At 37.8% G+C, this 18,339-nt stretch overlaps 1 protein-coding gene across 2 annotated transcripts; it reads left to right on the top strand.

Annotated features, from left to right (window-relative positions):
- The first annotated feature begins 202 nt into the window (after positions 1–202).
- On the top strand, positions 203–16,810 carry LOC129351146 (cAMP-specific 3',5'-cyclic phosphodiesterase 7B-like). Of its 2 annotated transcripts, XM_055019966.1 has the most exons (13): positions 203–487; positions 4,269–4,329; positions 11,677–11,766; positions 11,939–12,102; positions 12,207–12,270; positions 12,389–12,484; positions 12,674–12,774; positions 13,710–13,841; positions 13,940–14,031; positions 14,722–14,866; positions 15,440–15,536; positions 15,691–15,771; positions 15,841–16,810. In XM_055019966.1, exons 1-13 carry the CDS (start codon positions 467–469, stop codon positions 16,056–16,058), a joined length of 1,362 nt encoding a protein of 453 aa, XP_054875941.1. In that variant the 5' UTR covers positions 203–466; the 3' UTR covers positions 16,059–16,810. The 2 variants fall into 2 exon arrangements, with proteins under 2 accessions (XP_054875941.1, XP_054875940.1); XM_055019965.1 differs by lacking the exons at positions 203–487; positions 4,269–4,329 and adding an exon at positions 7,786–8,187.
- Positions 16,811–18,339: the final 1,529 nt, after the last annotated feature.

The following is an 18,339-nucleotide window of genomic DNA, read 5'->3' as shown; positions in this document are numbered from 1 at the left end:
CTTGAGTAAATCTTATCAGTGTAGTAATCATAATACAAACCATGTTGTTTACCTACATTTCTAACCAACCAATCTTAATGAAAGCTGTGACATTGCCGATCTCCGATTGGTCCACTCTGTCTTAAGTCCCTCCCCTCTGGTGCTACAACCAGCCCCTCCCCTCTCCGCTCTCTGCGGTTCAGCTCATGATCAAATACACACGTAGAGCACGCGGACGGGCGCTGCGGGAGAAAACACCGCGAGGTTTTTCTTTAAACAGCCTCCTGTTGCTCCCACACAGGGTGAACAAGGTCACTGACGAGAAGAGCATGAAACAGCTGGCTTTATAATAAACAGGTGTCAGCTCGGGCTCCGTCAGCTCTCCTCCTGCTGAATGCGGAGCTCTCCTGCGTTTCTCCTGACATGAAAACACGCCGCCAGATTCCGTCGCCTTCACTTGTTCTCCGCGAGCAGTCGGGATGGTTAAATGTCCTGTTTAATGGTCGAGGTATGTGAAACTGCCAATTTACAGCTGTGCCTGGAAACAAGGAAACGGTGTTGTGTTATTGTGAAGGTACTGCTGACACCCATAGACAATAACTGTTCCACTTTAATGACCTGTGAAGTCTGTGCAATGATACGAAGTAACTTAAATCTATAATACTCTCAGCAAGTTACATCTTTGCTCTTATATCATCAAGAGTTATGATATTTTCGTGTTTATAACAGCATGCTTCACATCCATTATGACCTTTTTGCTAAGGTTATATATGACAAGTTAATATTTTTATTTTATTTGCTTCATTTTCTAACAGGGAACAGCAGGCCCTGTTTATGATTATTGCAATGGGTCACGTCAGTGTATTGACAGATTTACAGCAGTCTACCTGCAGCGTGGATGCTGCAGAAAACATGCAAACAGAGGGCAGGCACTTGATATAAAACAGGACAGATTTGCTCTTTCTGTTTACTTATGTGACAGTTCTTGGTACAAACGTCAACTAATGTCTAAATAGACATTTTTATGTATAAGAAAAGATATATAAGGATTGTATATGTGATTGTGTAATTTAGGGTATGTATGGCATTTCAAAAAAACTACCTCTTTTTCAGAAATCCTTTCAAATTTCTTCTTAAATACATACAATATTGATAAATTATTAATTGCTAAATGTTAGCTTCCAATGTTTCCTACTTTTATCCAGAAGACATGTATTTTCACATGATGACTTTTAAACACTATATATAATTTTTTCATTAAACATATTACACAACTGTCTGTCAGATTGTCATGATATTCTTGCATGAAACTATTATAATTCCACTGACATAAATATGTGAACTTTTATTTGAAAAGCTCACCAGGCAGCTTGTAGCGTGTAGTTTAAAACTCTGATAAATATTTCGAACCAAATTTGTCTTAATTTTAAGTGTGTGAAAAGCAAAAGTTGTAGCTAATTTTTATTAGCTGGCTGACCAAAGGTGCAGAAGTAACAGATGCTCGAACAACTAGCCTTTAATTGTGACACATTAAAGTAATCAGAGTTATGTCAAAAATGTTCACTTATGAAATAATCTGTTTTTTTATATATCACTCTAAAAGTAATATTTGTAGAATAATTTAGACTTATGAAGGTAAAGTGATTGTATTAGAGCTTCATATTTTACCTGAGAATATGTCTCATGAACATTTTTGAGGACATAGCTTTAGTTTGAATGACTGTATAACATAAGCACAAAAAGAGGAGGTAGAGAGTTCTGGTGGTCGGTTGATATGATAACATTGCATCTGAATAGAGAGGGAAAAAACCCCAGGCTGCTGTCCTGTAAACATGCCATAACCACGTGGGGAGGATGAGTGATCAGTCTCTGCGTCTGGGTTTCCTCCATCCGCCCACTTCCTGCCTGCCAGTAAACAGTGTGTGCTAGCTCACATGTAAATCCTCCTGCTCAAGGTACACAGGTCTTCCTCTGGAGGGCTGAGACTGAACACTAGCAGATAATGGATGATTTGTTGGATGTTCATCGGCCCAGTGAGTTTATCATCCTACAGTCAAAATACCAATGTGTGCATGTCTGCCCTCATGTGGCTAAAATACCATAGCTCAGTGCACTCAGTCCTCTTTCACCTTCATCCACTATTCACATTAGTTATGGCAGCCATTATTATGCATGACATATGATGAATTGAAAGTTTTCACTGGTCCTCTCAATAGCTTCCTGTGTTACAAACCCCCAAATGCATTACAATATAATATTAAGGGTGTTATTGAGGAGCTCTTAGGGTCGGGGTAAGTCTCTGATGGTGTGTAAAAACAATTTACGATAAAAAAGTCCATAAACTATGACATGCATTGGTTTTCTGGTCCCCTCTGACAGTGTTTAGAACCAACTTGTTGAAGGGCGTCTACTAGCTTCACTCATCGACAAACTGAAATTCTGCTTTGCAAGGCAGCTTTAGCTCAGTCAGTTTTAGATGGGGAGCGTCTGTGAATGTCAGTTTTCAAGTCACTGATCCTCAATTGGCTGCATTATTTATTGTGTCTCTGGAAGATGTCTGCCCTGTATATAGCTCCACCAATTTTCTCATCCTCTCTGCAGCTTTCAGAGATGATGCAATGTGTCACCACCACATTGCATATTGTGTTCGGGGTCATGTGCAGTGTTTGTTGGCAGCCTTACATAGCGCTTTGCACATAAGCACTATGCCAATTTAGCGTCATCTAACCAGAACAGATTTTGCCATATACAAGCTATAATGTATCTCCTATATAGACTGTGTCAAAATGCAAATTGAATTTCTTTTTGGTTTCTAGTCTTAATGGTTTCTTCTTCCCATAACATCCAGTTATGTGGAAGTCACAACTACCATAATAATGTTCCATCCAGCAGATTCTTCCACTTGAGCTGTGGCTTTCTGCAGTATCCCCAGAGTTACCATGGGCCTCTTGGCTGCTTTTCAGATGAATGCTCTCCTGTGTTAACCAACAAGGTGACTTTTGAAGCCCATTGATTGAACTCGATTCTCTTTTAGGGTTTTAGTGTAAAGGTATAATAAGTTAAAAACACGCGTTATTTTAAGTTTGTTTGTGAATAAGAAGATTTTATTTTGAGATTGCAGAGAGACGTAAGACGGAAAAGTTGAAGGAGAATGACTGCTTTTATAAACCAAGTCTCCTTGTAGTGCAAGACAGAACTTGATCCATAATAACCTTATCTTAATCAGGATACAGTGAGCAACATCTTAACTCAAAGACAAACAAACCCTTGTTCAAAAGAAATAAGCATTTCTCTATTCTACAAGACTTTACACATTTTCCGTCAAAGAGCAGCATCATGAACTTCTAGTTTTAGCCGTTGAAGGTTTATAAACTCAGGGTTGCAATTAAATAAACTTTGTTATAAGACTGGCCAAACATAAGCATGTTTCCAAAGCTTAAATTCAAAGCGTATTTAGGAAAAAATGTCACTTTGATTCACAGTCCTTTTCTATAAGAGTGTTGGATCGTTTCAGATATTGATATATTATCTTGTAGTGAACTGAATAGAATGTTGTAACCTGTGTCCTGTTTTCTTTGTTTTCTGTATTCTGTTATCAGAATTTACCACAGGAAGTATAAAACCATAATTACCTTGTGACCTGAATTGATTACAAACACACCTTTGAATCAATAAAAAAAACTCACTTTCCAAGAGGCTGAGTCATATGGAAGCATGTGATTAATGTGCAGCTCATTGACAGTGTGTGGCACTGTGCCACTTGACCCTCTTTTTCCAGGGTCTGTGTCCCAAACACAGGCATGTTGATATAGGAATCGCAGATGCCAGGGTCACTAAGTGCAGCTCTTCTCTCAGTTTTTATTCATCCCTGTGGTCATAACGAATAATATGAATATTTGAAATTAAATTAATTAGATTAGTAATTTCAAACATTACATTTCATTAGGTACACTCAGAATTGGGTCATGCTGCAGTAAAAACAGATTTTGACTTAATTATAGAAGGTTAAAAGTAAAAGTTGGTTAAATACCTAAAATCATTTATGTTTTACACATTAATAATTTGATTTAGATTAATAACACTCTAAAGAATAAATATAGCAGCTTGTGGGTTTAGTTGTCCCGGCTTTCCAGGCATCACATGAGAGCAAGAAAGCTCTCTCATGACTTTTAACACACAGTTTGTTTGTTCATAGGGTCACTGTTGGTCTCTGAAGGCATTTAGCAAAAGCAATACTAACATAGGCCTCTCTTTTTTTCTGTCTTCTTCCATCTTTCTCTTTGCCACAGAGGTGTGGAGGTGTCGCATTTAAATGGTTGGAGCAGAATGTCATACAGGTTCGCATGCTGGGTAAGAACTTTTGATGCTCTGGAACAGGTCTGTGCAAAAGTGAGAGACACACTGTGTGCAACACACTGTAGTTTGGTGTGGATCCACTTACCTTTTACCCAGCATAATATCTAGGTGAAACATAGAAACATATGCTCGCAATCACTGCAAATGCTCATGTAATGCTAAGGCATTATATGATCATTGACCTAATTGTACTTGTTTTTCATATAAATGCAAAACAAGTACATGCACATGTTTTACATGTACTTTGCCTTTGAGTACATTTTGCAATGTGACAGGACTTAGGTCAGAAGACTAATACGATAGCTGTAACTCCAAACCACAGACTTGGGTCTTAGTGAGCAAAATTTTTAGTAGATATTTAAATTAATGGGTGAGAGAAATCAGACTTTGAAGGCCTTTTCCAGATTATTTGCATTGCAAACACAAATTTTATGATTTGTGTTTGTGATGCATCATCGTGAAGGCAAACGAAACTATGTAAAAGTTTTAATTTTTTTCATTTCAAAAACTAAAGCCAAATGAGATTGTTTTTTTTTTGTTTAAAAATCTAAAGAAAGCTGCTATTGCAGTTATTTTTAAAAATAAGCTATTTTGTTTTGAAAATTTATATGGCTTTTGTCACACTAAACATATTGGACCAGAGGCAAAAATGGCTCATAGAGTTGTTAAAGTTGCTGACAATTGCCTTAGGAGGTCTTGTTTGCTTCTTGCCTCAACCTCTGTGGGAGACACATAATTGCGTAAAAATATAGTTTGACTGGATGGCTAAATAAAAATGCCCACTACATTTTGGGCATTTACTTTGTTCATTTTGTGGTTGTAATGTGTCAAAAAGTGGAAATGTTAAAAAAATGAGTATTTCAAAAGACTCTCAGTTGAATGTCTGAGTTATCTAAAAAGAGAAAGAAAGAAAAAAAAAGATGTCCGCATGTTTTTCTTATGGCTGCAAAGCTCTACTTGTTCACCAAAAATGGTTTCTTGTGACAACAAAGAAAACAGCGATAACAACAAGTGCTTTCAAGCACAATTCAAAGATGACCTCCAACTAGTGTACATAATTTTCACCTTCACGGCAGGATGCAGATTTCCACTGGAGAATAAAATGGTGCAAGAAAACGTGGATAACTTGGTTTCTGCTAATAAAGAGATTCTTTGAAATTGTAAGCATTTTATGAGGGTATTTTGGTTTCTCTTAAAGATCTTAAGCAATTTATAACTAATCATTTTAAATCATTCAATCTATTAAATAGCCAAATTGAGTGACATCACTCACTGATATATGCTCTACCAATAGAGATTGTATACATGATAAATATATATCTTCCTGTGGTGTTACACTGACAGAAGGAAAAATTTATGAGACAGAAAACTTCTGTATTAGTGACTTACAAAGTATTTTAAAAGAGGAGAGATGGAAAATAAACATCAAATGAATCCAGTAAAAGCTCATGACACAAAAGCTCCAGTAAAAGCTTTCAGTGTCTCACAGCTATAGTTTGGCTGTGTTTCTGCTCCGCCACACCAGAATCAGACAGTTGAATTATCTCTTTGGCATGTCACCAAGTTCAGCAAGAGCCTGCTGGAGCAACTTTATTTAAATTATAAGGGTTTAGTCGAGCAACTTCTAAAACATGCAGTGCACTGGCCCCTCGAGGCCCAGAACTGTCCGAACCGTTCTGGAGGACAGGAAGTGCTGAGGAGAGTTTTCCATTTGAAAGCGTAGAGTTTGGTTCTTGAAGGCTTAATTCATTAAGCATACTCCCTAATATGTAATCTGCATAAACAGACATGAGTTTTCAAGTTTTCAGCCAATATATAAAGTGTGGATTAAGAATGTTATTGATGTAGAGCCCTAAAAATACTGCAAGACAACACCTGCATATGACATAAGTTTTAAAATGTGCACATTCTTAAAAGAGCACACTAACATAGTTTTTGAAGGCTGAATTTGTTGCCCTGATCTGTCAAAGAGTGTGACCAATTCAGGTTTAAAAGTGGACCAAAAACAAATGAATCAACACACTGTCCCATGTATGTAAGCTTCTCTGTCTTTAGCAACTATTACGGTCTTGTTTAGTCTTTGAAGGAAGGATTTGCAAAAATAGCTTTGGAGCCAGCAGTCCTCTCCCCGCCTGAGTTTATTAAACAAGACTTCCACTGACCTTGTTATCTGCTTTCTTCCTTTGCAGTTTGCATTTTTCAACATTGAATTTATGCTTTTAATGGATAATATATGTTCTTTACTTTGCCAAATAGATGTGAAATCTATTGTATATTTTTATGTGCCTGTGTTTAATAATCTTGAACATTATTATTTAAGTACTGAGTTTAAATATGTGCGTGGACAAAAACATCAAGTTACAGGTGTGAGATAGAGTATCTTGACTAGACTAACATATTAGTGGTTTGACTATTTCCATAAACTGCACAGAAAGCAACAAATTCCATATTTTACTCTTAAGAGGTGTGAGAAATCAGTTACAAACAACTATATGTTGCCATGGTGCTCTTGTGTTTTATATTATCTCCCTGCTTCCTTTTCGTTTTTTCCCAGGCTATTTCTTTGTTTTACAGCTTTTACTAGAATCATTTCTTGTTGCTTACTTCTTGCGTCTGATATGTGATGTTCAAGGCCATGTGGATGGCCGAGTGTGTACGTCAGGGAGTGTGCCGGTACATTTGTCTGCAGTGGACCGTCATTTGCATTGTAGTCCATATTGTGGAGCAGGTCTGCCGATTTAAATAATAATAGATAAATAAAATCAGTTCACAATTTTTAGTAAAATCAAAGGGCAACTTTAAAATGAATTATATATTTAAGTCTATCTGAAGTAACAATATGTCCTTTTATTTTAAACAATGAACTGAATATGCATATTTTTTCAATTTGAGTTTAGCAAAACAGGTTTGGGGAGAGGGTGATATTTTCATTTTAATGCACATCCTGGTGTTTGCATTTCTATATTTTAGATCAAATATTTTTGTAAAGGCGTGTACTTAATCTCTTGTTCAATTTTAATTGCCTGATTGATGTCATATAAATTATTGCTACAAAGGCAAATGTGTGGGGAAAGCATTAATTTGTGTGCATGGCACTAGTCGGGCTGGCAGCATCTTTGGGTAGCAGCGTATTGGTTGAGGGAGAGCATGTAAGTGAGCTCTGAGCTGAGAAAGGAGGGGCTTTTCGACTCAATAGCACAGACTGAGTGGGACCGTGGAGATGAGTAGGTATGCGTCAGAAGGAGGGAGCAGAATATCAGTTCTGGATTCTGAAAGAGAGAGAATAAAGAGAGAGAGAGAGGAGGATACCGACAGATTATTCTCTTGCTTTTTGGACTTTCCTCTTCTTCTTCAGTTTGGCGGTTTTGATTGCTTTATTTTCCTATGCTGTTGATTCCATCTCTCCAGGCGGTCTTTGTTACACTGATTCCCCGTATTATCTGTCATTCTAATCTGATGGTGGGCTGTTCCTTCTTCAATGTCTCCTTGTCACCGTCATCCTCTCGTCTCTGCACCATTAATTTCTTTGAGGTATTACAATGCCAGTACTGGAGAGGCTCTGGGGTCCAGATATCAGGATGCAGGACTCTGGTCTCGGTGTCGAGCTCTGTCCCGACGAGCCTCCTGGCTCTCGAGTGTGGACTCCTCCTGTTACTTGTGCTGGCCTGTCGCTGGCCCTGGAACTTCCCACTCTGATCCGACAGCTCAGGGCGGCCTGGAGAACTCGCAGGGGAGACCCTCGGGGGCCGAAGAGAAGTGAAGGCAGCAGTTGGGTGAAAGACGAGCAGGAGGAGGTTGACGAGGTCAAAGAGATCAAGCAGTGCACAGAAAACAGCAATACACATGTGGAAGGTAAAGAATCCATAACAATTCATAACAGAGTTAAGCTTGTGGAAGACATATTTGATAAATTCATAATGCCTGTTTAAGTTCAACCAAGCAGCACTTCATGCTGTCTCAGTCAGGACGATAATAGCTTAAGGTTTGTGACCTATTAAAATTCTTAAGAGTGTGACGGTTTTGGTCTTAGAGATCTCTCTCCTTCATAGCAATTTTAGGACATTTTTGCAGCTCATTTTTAAGATTCACAATTTAATCCCCAGTCTTTTCTTTGGTTTCACGCAGAACTTGAATTTAGATCTCCCTCTTTTGTCCTGCTTGTGTTCATATTTGCAGATTTGACAAGTCCATAGGTGCGTGTGTGACAGATTAACTCTGACAAGCATGCCTCTGGCCGTATGTTTACGAATGACGTAGGTGGACGCTTGGAGGCGTTAAGACAGCTGAGTAGATGAGACAGAGAAAAGAGGGATTTGGGGCGGTTGGAGCTGGAGTTTCCAATAAATAAAGCTGTGGTACCATCTGCTGAGCTGCAGTTGTCCCCATGACGCTGACGTAGATTCAGTCAAGAATATAGGTTTTACAAAGGAAAATGGCAAACTTAGACACATTACAAGCACTTACGAGCTCCGTGGGCAGTATTGTAAGTAATCTGTCAATCACAGGAAATCTTATGCTAAAATTATGATTAATTCTGTGGGAAATTCCCTGCAGTGACTCAGAAGGTGGAGGATGGAGAATTCGCTACACTTTTCCTTTGAACTGTAATTACCTCATGTGATTATTTCTTTTAAAAGGATGACAGGTTTTTGATATTTTAGGCCTATTGCTTCTAGGTACTGTGAGATTTTATCAGATATGCAGAGAAGGTCACTGGGACATTTAATGTTGTCAGGATAACAAATGACGAAGACAACCCAAATTTCAGGTTTTGGAGGAAAAAAAAATCAACAGAAAAATAATTTTTTGTGTCTCTTTTTTACATAAAAGAAAACTTCTTTATGTCAAATGCAGATCGTAAATGTAAATTCAGAGCAATTTTTCTTTAAACAAGTCGTCAAAAAAATTAACCCAGACAATTTTATTATCCACCTTTTGGACTACATTTATCAGGATCGCCTGGTCGTCATTAGCATTCTGTGAGTCTGCAGGTGTTTTCTTGACAGCAACAGCAAGTTTTAGAAGGATACTCTACAATTTTTTTTATGTCTGATTTTATACACAAAGCTGGGATCTTCTATGAACTCACATGTTGATGAGTTTATGATATTTTCATGTGAAGCAGTTTGGACAAAACGAGATGCAAAAGTTCTGCTTCCTGCCTAGCTATTTCCTGTGATTTAATAATAGTGTTTCAGCTGAACTCACAATTCACATATGGATTGGAGGCTGCAACAGCCAAAACAGGAATTGTAGAAGGCAAACACTAATTATTTGGGAAAATCCAGATTTGTAGGATGATATGCACAAGCTATAGCCATGGACTGAAAAATAGACCAAAGTTTTTGAAAAAGACCAAAGTTTTTGAAAAAGATCACTTTAAATTTGACTATAACGAAAACAACCAATCAGAGACAAGAGAAGGATCTTAGTGCTGTCAATCAATGTTGCTCAATGTGCTAATGGTGGAGAAACAACTTAATATTTCAGGAAAATAATTTATCTGCCTTTGCTGACCTTAAAAATATTTGAGAAAGTTCATATCTGATTTAATGTCAAAGTAAGAAAATGAGAAGTTCTGTGTCTTCTTATCGATTGTGTATTAATCTCAGATTCAGCTACATTTTACACAATAGTTTATTTTACTAATTTTTATAGTTTATTATTAACATATAGCGATATAGATGCATTACATTCATGTAAATAAAGCAGCAACAGCTGCAGGCAGAAGGAAACATCATCTGCTTCTGTGCATTCACACCATGTAGATTTGAGTTTTAGCGTCACTCAGTTTGGCATCATTTTAAAAACTAAAAACAACATCAAACCACAGTTTGTGCAACTAACACCCACAGACACAGTAAAGCCCCCATACTTCGATCAGCTCCATGTGTCAGTATGTGTGCCAAATGTACACTCATGTTTTTGCTTCTCAAACTGGGATTTAACCTCATTTGTAAGTGTGTGTACGCATACCGAATGAGTGTTAATGTTTGGGCACGTTGGCGCTTCCTTAAGCACACTTTCTGATTGACTCGCATTTTTATCGTAAATGACCCAGTTCTGTGCCGCATGAAAACAATGACCTAGTTACCGCCAAGCTAAGGGAAGAGAAAGGGACAGAGGAGAGAGGCGGCTGGCGAGACGGAAGAATCGGATCAGATGGAAGGAGGAGGATGTAAACACAGGAACCAGAACTAAAAGAAGAATTGGGGGGGAAATGGAGCAGAGAGAGGAGAAGAATCAAGTGCTACAGAGAGCTGGAGGAGGCTGACTGTGTGAATGAATGTGGTTGTCTGTAATCTGGAGGTGTGATGTGTTCTTGGCCTGTTTACCAGAAGATGTATTTTGTCCTCGTCTTCTCTGCCAACGCTCAGGATTAAACAAAAAACTGTTCTTCCCCGTTCGCTTCTTTTGTTGCCCAAAGTAGGCCATTGACGACGATGAGTCACTTTTCTGTGTATTTGTTCATGCTGCTGTGCATGCCAAAGTAGGAAGCTGTACCAGTTTTCTCCAAAGTTGACTAAAGTGATGCCTTGCTTCTTCCACGCTGAATGCTTTCTGAGGCTGAACTTTGAAGGCGGGATATGGCATGTCCCGGCAGTTGCCACAGTGACAGCAAAGCCTTTGCCAGCTGCTTTTAACGGCAGTCACTGAGGTGATGTGAACTGGCAACCTTAGGGATAAACTATGCTCCAGTTCCTAACTGATGAGCTATGAATTATTCATTATCCCCATAGTTTTCAGACTGTTCAAGTTAAGATTTAGTGTGTGTGTGTGTGTGTGCGTGTGTGTACCATGACTTGAGACCTCATTCTGTTTAATCTTGTCTGGGTGTGTGAATTGCTCATATTTTCTTCAGGATTCTCTGTTATTTGTTTTTTTGTTGTTTGTTCCTAAATCTAGAGCTTCCCCAGCAAGTAAAGGCCTGGAGATAATTTTGAATAGTTAAAAAAATAAATAATTTCCAACACTACTTAAACATGATATAATTTAGGGTCACATCTATGTACACAATTTGTTGTTTTGTTGAAAAACAACTGTTAGGTACTTGCATTCCTTTTTCATTAGTTCTTGCTTAGAAAATGATTGATTTGGACAAGAAATGTACAAACCTAAGATTGCTGCATTAAGATTTATAAAATCATATTATATATATATATATATATATATATATATATATATATATATATATATATATATATATATAACACACATGCAGCAGTACTGTCCTTTTGAAACACCACTGACACTTCACTTATTGCTTTACCATTTTATCTTTTTATTTATTCTTGCAGTTTTTTTTTTAAATCTGGCTCTTCTTCTCTTTCTTTCTGACAGCTGATGGCAGGCTGAACGCTGGTCATGCTGGTGTGTTGCTGGCTGAGAGACGAGGTTCTTACCCGCCGATTGACCTGCGGATCCTAAAGAGTATGATTCCTCATTGACTCAAATATGGTTTAAACTGTCCACTATTTAAGTATTGATAATTTTATAGGTAGACATATAGATAGATGAAGGACATTATGATGCATCAATGAAGATTGTTTGACTTTTTTTTTTTTTTAAATGCAATTTTAATTAATTAATTTTTTTAATTTAGCAAATTCACGGCCAGGGGAGGTCGAGTCCGGAACAAGGAGAAAGCTGAAGCGTCTGTTGAGCTTCCAGAGATACTGCCATGCCTCCAGGTTGTTGAGGGGATTAATGCCTCACACTCCCGGGTCCCTGCACTTGCTGGATGATGACTACTTGGGACAGGCAGCTGTGAGGGCACAGAAACGCATTACCACGCAAACAAAGATGCACATATGATTTTTAAGATAGTTTGCGAATAGCAAATCAACTCTTATAAATGTCTTTCTTCACAGCACATGCTCTCAAAAGTAGACACATGGAACTTTGACATTTTCCTCTTTGATCGTCTTACAAATGGTGAGATTATTTTAACCTGACATGACTGCTCATTCTTCACTAGCTAAATCTATATTCTGTTATGTATTTTTTTTTATGATCCAAGTCTATATGCCTTTTTTACAATTTATCTGTGTAGGTAACAGTCTTGTGACTCTGATGTGCCATCTCTTCAATGTTTGTGGATTGATTCACCACTTCCAGCTGGACATGGTTAAACTACACAGGTTTCTTGGTAAGCTAGCAAAAGACTTTTGCTGTTATGTTTGTTTTTATATACCAAATACTTAACCTATTTCCTAATATAATTCTATGAGAATAATTTCTGCATTATCATTTGTTTCAACTAACCAGAATAAACAGAGACCTTGTAGATTAATTTTATTACAATCAGTGCTTATTGATAATTTACAATGTTTTGCAGGAATGGTGCAGGAAGATTACCATTCCCACAATCCATATCATAATGCTGTTCATGCTGCTGATGTTACTCAAGCCATGTACTGCTACATAAAAGAGACTAAGGTAAACATACACACACTCTTTTCTTGTCATGCCCACACTGTAAAGCTTCAGCAGGCCTGAGCTTCTCCTTGACATAATCTATAAGCTGTGCTCCCAGAGGGACGTCTCCTGCTCACTTGAGCACTGTGACACATCCATCTAGAGCTCAGAGATTTTTCTGAAGCCCTCTGACCAAATTAAGCATCTCTGCATCTTTCCCCTTATTCAGTAATTGCTTTTGTTGCTCCAAGAGGCACTTTATGATTAATCTATTTTGTTAAAAGCACTAAATGAAATTCAATACGGCACGCTAACCTGTATGTTGAAGATAAGAAACACTCTCTGAGAAAAAGCAAGTCTGCATTTTCACTAATCAATGTGCTCCATTGTCCTTTACCTAGCAATTAGGATTTACATTATGCTATGAGGCATAAGGAGGCTGGATCTTTGGCCACCTGTAACGATGTCAGTTTTGCTTTTTGATATAAATTTGGAAGTAAACCAAATTTGGAGATGTAGATAACTAATGATCCAATTTCTCTTAGCCATTCCTCAAAATGGAAAATTTAAGAAAAGTGGACATTGAACTGTAGGGAGTTCAATGTCAAGAAACAGACTTGCTTCTTACCTAAATTTACCCAAATGTAAAGTCAGAGCTACTATGTAAACCTTATTGTTACTGTAACCATTGCAAACAAGGTGGAACAAGGGCCCAATCTAATCTTGCTTCTTAATTGTCAAAAAATCTTGTTTTTAGTATCCTTCAAATCTGATATTTTGTTTGAAGGTTTTTCTCACATACTTTGGGTTATTTGACAACTTAAATAAACTTTACATTACCCAGAAATTGAACGTTTGACAAAATAGACGCAAAAAAAATTGATTTGCAATGATTTCTCAATTAGCTTTTTCACAAGCATCTCTCTTGGAGATTCTCAGAACATTTGTGTTTGCAGCTGGCAGAGCTGCTGACTCCTCTGGATGTGTTCCTGGGTCTGATGGCAGCAGCAGCTCATGACGTGGATCACCCCGGAGTCAACCAGCCTTTTCTCATTAAAACCAGACACCACCTGGCATCCCTCTACCAGGTAAACACAAGCAGGTGGATGGGTGTCAGCATCTGGGTTTACCTGTGGTGTGTGGAGTGTCAGAGGAGCAGATACTGAATGATATTCCTGCTGTGCAGAACACTTCGGTGCTGGAGAGCCACCACTGGAGATCCACCGTGGGCATGCTCCGAGAGTCTGCTCTGCTGAGCCACCTGCCGGCTGACATGTCGTAAGAACACGCATCTTACTTAATCTGATTTTTAATCAGAATATTTTATGATTTGGTTTTAGAAATCTTCTTTTTAGATTTACTATTTTTATATACTTTTATAATCTGATCTTTTGGCAAGTTTTCTACCTTATTTAGAAGGATCTCGTCATCTACAAAAACTATGCATCCCCCCACCACCTTTTTACTAGATTGCATGTCTTAAAAGCACTGCAATTTCTTAAAGTTTACTCATTAATGTTTGGAATATGTTACTGTTTTGCACATTGCAAATCTAATTTAAAAAAACACAGTACACTAAAAACCTTGGACACCCATGAAGTTAAGATGAACCCTTTTGGGGAGTTACAGTGTTAGGGAGCGTTTTTCCTCTTACTAAGTATCTGATAAGTATTTATTCTCTCTCACTGAAAAAACACTAAATATAAAAGCTGGATTTTTCTTACTATTTTCATTCTAGTTGTAAGTTTTCTTTTCATATAAATAAGTTTAGCATGAAATTAGAACTCAAAAGCAATGTTCACTGGATAAAGTAATGAAAGGGTTTCATGTGACTTTACTTTTAGTCTTCACATGGATGTCTTTTGCCAGGAAAAATAAGATCATTTGGCTGTTAAAGGGAAGGCATGGTGTATGAAACTTGTAGCAGGTGAAGTAAAGCTAATTGGTTTGCCTTCCTTTACTCTACAGCCAGGATATAGAGCAGCAGCTGGGTTCTCTCATCTTGGCTACAGACATCAACAGACAAAACGAATTCTTGATAACTCTCCGAGAGCATCTGGACAACCAGGATATGGACCTTCAGCTGGCTGCACACAGGCATTTCATACTCCAGGTATGCTGCCTATCCGCCTTCAAATGAAACTAGATATTTACAGATAAAAAGACACACAAGACCCTCGAAGATGCCTGAGGTTGACACGTCCAGTTGTTGAAGTAATTATACGCGAGCCTAAACATCATGGAAATGTCCGCCCAGGATATGCTGTTCAGGAAAGAGAGTTTGTGTCCCTGAGATGAATGTGTTTCCATGGGAGTGTCGCCATGTGTGATGATAAGGATACCTAAAACCTTCAATCCAAGTTACGAAGCTTTAAATGTAGTGCTGTCAAATACTAAGGAAATGTATGTAAAGTTCTAAACTTAGAGAAATTAATAATAAAATTCTCTTGACATGCAGATATTTAACGAGTTGAAATAATTTCCATGCTCATATAATGGGAAACATTTAGTCTGATTTTTTCTGTGTCATAGTGAAGAAAAAGGTTGTGTGTATTTTTATACAGTGTATTTAAGCATGTAGATTGAACTGTATAGAATCCAAATGATAATTTTCTCACATAGCTTTAGTAGTTGATCTCCATATTATTGTGATATGTTTGTATTCATTTCTCTTCTTTTCTTCTAGATTGCCCTGAAATGCGCTGATGTGTGTAATCCATGTCGGGAGTGGGAGCTGAGCAGGCAATGGAGTGAGAGAGTGTGTGAGGAATTTTATAGGCAGGGTGAGTAAACTTTTACATATCAGATTTCAAACTAGATTTAGTATTATGGTGTGCTGAAGATGTGTATTTTAAAATGCCAAGTGTATGCACTTTATTTCACTGTTTGTTCTTGTTGCAATTGTTTTTATCAATTCTGTCTTTATTGACCTGGAAGGTGACCTGGAAAGGAAATTTGACTTGGAGATCAGTCCTTTGTGTGACCAACAGACAGACTCTGTGCCAGCCATCCAGATTGGTAAATCCTGTTTACTTATCAAGACAGTCTCATTAAATAGGCCTTATTAAGGAGTTCCACATCTTTCAGGTTTTATCTCCTACATCGTGGAGCCTCTGTTTGAGGAGTGGCAGCGCTTCACTGAGCCCAGCATGCTCAGCCAAATAATGATGGGGCACCTGCACAAGAACAAGGCTTGCTGGAGTCGACTCAGATATGTACACACACTTGCAGAAGCAAAAACTCACCCCCATGCCGAAGAGCCTGAGCCTGAAGGAGAACAAGAGGAGGCAGAGGGCATCCCATAATGTCTCTCTTGTTGCTCTGATGGTTTTTAATCTCCAGCATACATGGAGGGGAGACGTTTTAATCCAAATCCATGTTTATTCTCCAGCACGTTTGTTTCCACAGCTCGTTGCCCTTACAGTGGGAGCACTGGAAGGCAGTGTGGCCAGGAAACAAGAAGTATAGCTCCCCCTGGTGGAGCTGTTGTTGAATGTAGCATTGCAGGAGATAAAGAATTGAAAGTGGATTCATTGAGGAGCAGAATGATCTTAGTAAGAAAAACAAATGTGGACCTGCTTTCGTTTGTAACTTTGCGCTCAAATAGAACGAAAAGGCTAACGAGTCAACATGTGTTAGCGAAGGGTTCAGATGTGAATTTTAACACGAGTTTAGTTGGCATAATAGTGATAAGAACAATAAAAATGAGACGTGTATATAAAAGCCAGCTGGACTTTGCTGAAAAAATATTATAGAATAACAATCTCCTCACATCCTTCATTGTTTTTAAAATTTAAAAATGCTTGCACTCTTGTACGTTTTTTCATGTCTTTATCTCACTTGTCTACCTTTCACTGAAGTGCGTTTTTAACTCTATGCTTTGAGTCGTTATGTCGAGGTACTGTACACTTTAACATCCAGCATGTTCTCGGTGTGAGGCTGACTCAGATCATCAATTTAAATAATGATTCACACTAAAAGTGGCTTAGGTCAGTGTTGCCGGCTTGATGTTTCATTGTTGAGCTGAATCACCAACTTGAAGAGCCAAATAGAAAAAAAAAAAGAAGGTTGATCTTCATATTATAAGTTGTATAAACTGTATATACTGTGATGGATAACCTGAACATTTCACATGCCAAAACCTTTTTAATCTCTGTACTCTGTAAGTCACTTGAAAATGTAACTCTTCTCACTTTTCTCTAAAAGCCAACTAGGTTTAATCACAGCCTCACTTTACAAGCTCATACACAACAAAGCCTTAACAGCCGTTTGGTCTGTCAATTAAAAAAAAATGAATAGGGTTTTCTGAACAATATGTTTCATATAAAAGTTTCTGCCTCTTGTTCTTCAGCCATATCAGCACTGAAACACGGGCTCAGTACTGTAGCATCTTGTTCCTGGTTGGTTTTTCATTCAGTATCAGGGTCAGATTTGGTGTCTCAAAACTGTGAAGTATTGCCAAGGTGTTGGTTAGCTCACCAGTTCATAAGTCACATTTCATACTGCAATACTTTTCTCCCACTAACAATAAATTAAATGATAATAGGCTACCCCTACTTGGAACCGGAACATGTCTCAGTTGGCTTTGATGTCATTCCCAGATTTACATCTTTACTCCAGAGGTAAAGGGAACATGTTCACCAGATGTACTTTTTCTCCAGTTTGAGAACCATTCCTCTAGAGAACAATGTAGCCTATTATTTGCACTTTGATATTTATAAAGGGCTTCCAACTTTTCCAAGTAAAGCATGTTCAACTTTGCTCTAATATCTTCTTCCCTTTTGCTCAAACAACCCCAGGTTGCACACTTCTCCATACAGAAAACAAAAAAATCATTTTTTAATGCTTTCTACACCTTTTGTGGTTTCTCTGATATTGTTTGGAACATTTCAGTGTTACTGTACATAGCTAACTGTCACTCTTTTTTTTATATTCCACGCCAAAGTATGAATCCAAACATGATAGTGTTTGTGCTGTGTTCTTATTCTGTTCATACTCCAGTCAGATTTTCCAAGATCCCGATTGGAAATACAACAAAAACACCACCTGATGTTTGAATTCCAACTTGGAAAATCAGAGATCTCTTTAAAGTGATTGAGCTAAAAATTCAAATAAAGCTATTTTGCATAAAAAAAACATGGTTAAAGTTGTTGGGACACTATTTTTAGTACTTCTGATGGTTGCTATCTGCCATCACTTATATCACCAATATAAGCTGGATAATAGTGATATACATAGAAATGTTTAACCTCTATTTGTAAACTTGTTACCTTTAATGTCTGAAAGCATAAAAAGATTATAAATGTGTTGTGACTGAAAGGTACTGCTTTTAGTAGTTGGCTCTGCAAAAAAATTTGCAAATCCGACTGGTTTTCAGACATACAACTAAATTATTCAAGTCTGGTTAAACATTATTTTGCCATCTTATTTCAAACCTATGGGATTAATCAAACGGCAATAGCTTTGGTATGTTCACTGACTGGGAAGCTATCAGACTGTTGAGTTTCCAGAAGTCTATCTCTGTTCAAGCTAAATATCATCTAGATCTGGTCACTTGCCAGTTCCTATGTAGAACTGTATTTATTT

Source organism: Poeciliopsis prolifica, unplaced genomic scaffold, assembly GCF_027474105.1.
Source record: "Poeciliopsis prolifica strain line A6 unplaced genomic scaffold, Auburn_PproV2 SCAFFOLD065, whole genome shotgun sequence".
NCBI lineage: Eukaryota > Metazoa > Chordata > Actinopteri > Cyprinodontiformes > Poeciliidae > Poeciliopsis > Poeciliopsis prolifica.
The sequence above is the reverse complement of the archived record's forward strand: the minus strand, read 5'-3'. Positions and strand labels throughout refer to the sequence as shown.

What these genes read in the sequence shown, in the direction of transcription:
- LOC129351146 (XM_055019965.1), top strand. Translation starts at nt 7,875, where the DNA reads ATGCCAGTACTGGAGAGGCTCTGGGGTCCAGATATCAGGATGCAGGAC. An exon ending in ACTACTTGGGACAGGCAGCT is followed by an intron (nt 12,103 to 12,206) that starts GTGAGGGCACAG and finishes CTTTCTTCACAG; the next exon opens with CACATGCTCTCAAAAGTAGA. An exon ending in CACCTGCCGGCTGACATGTC is followed by an intron (nt 14,032 to 14,721) that starts GTAAGAACACGC and finishes TTTACTCTACAG; the next exon opens with CCAGGATATAGAGCAGCAGC.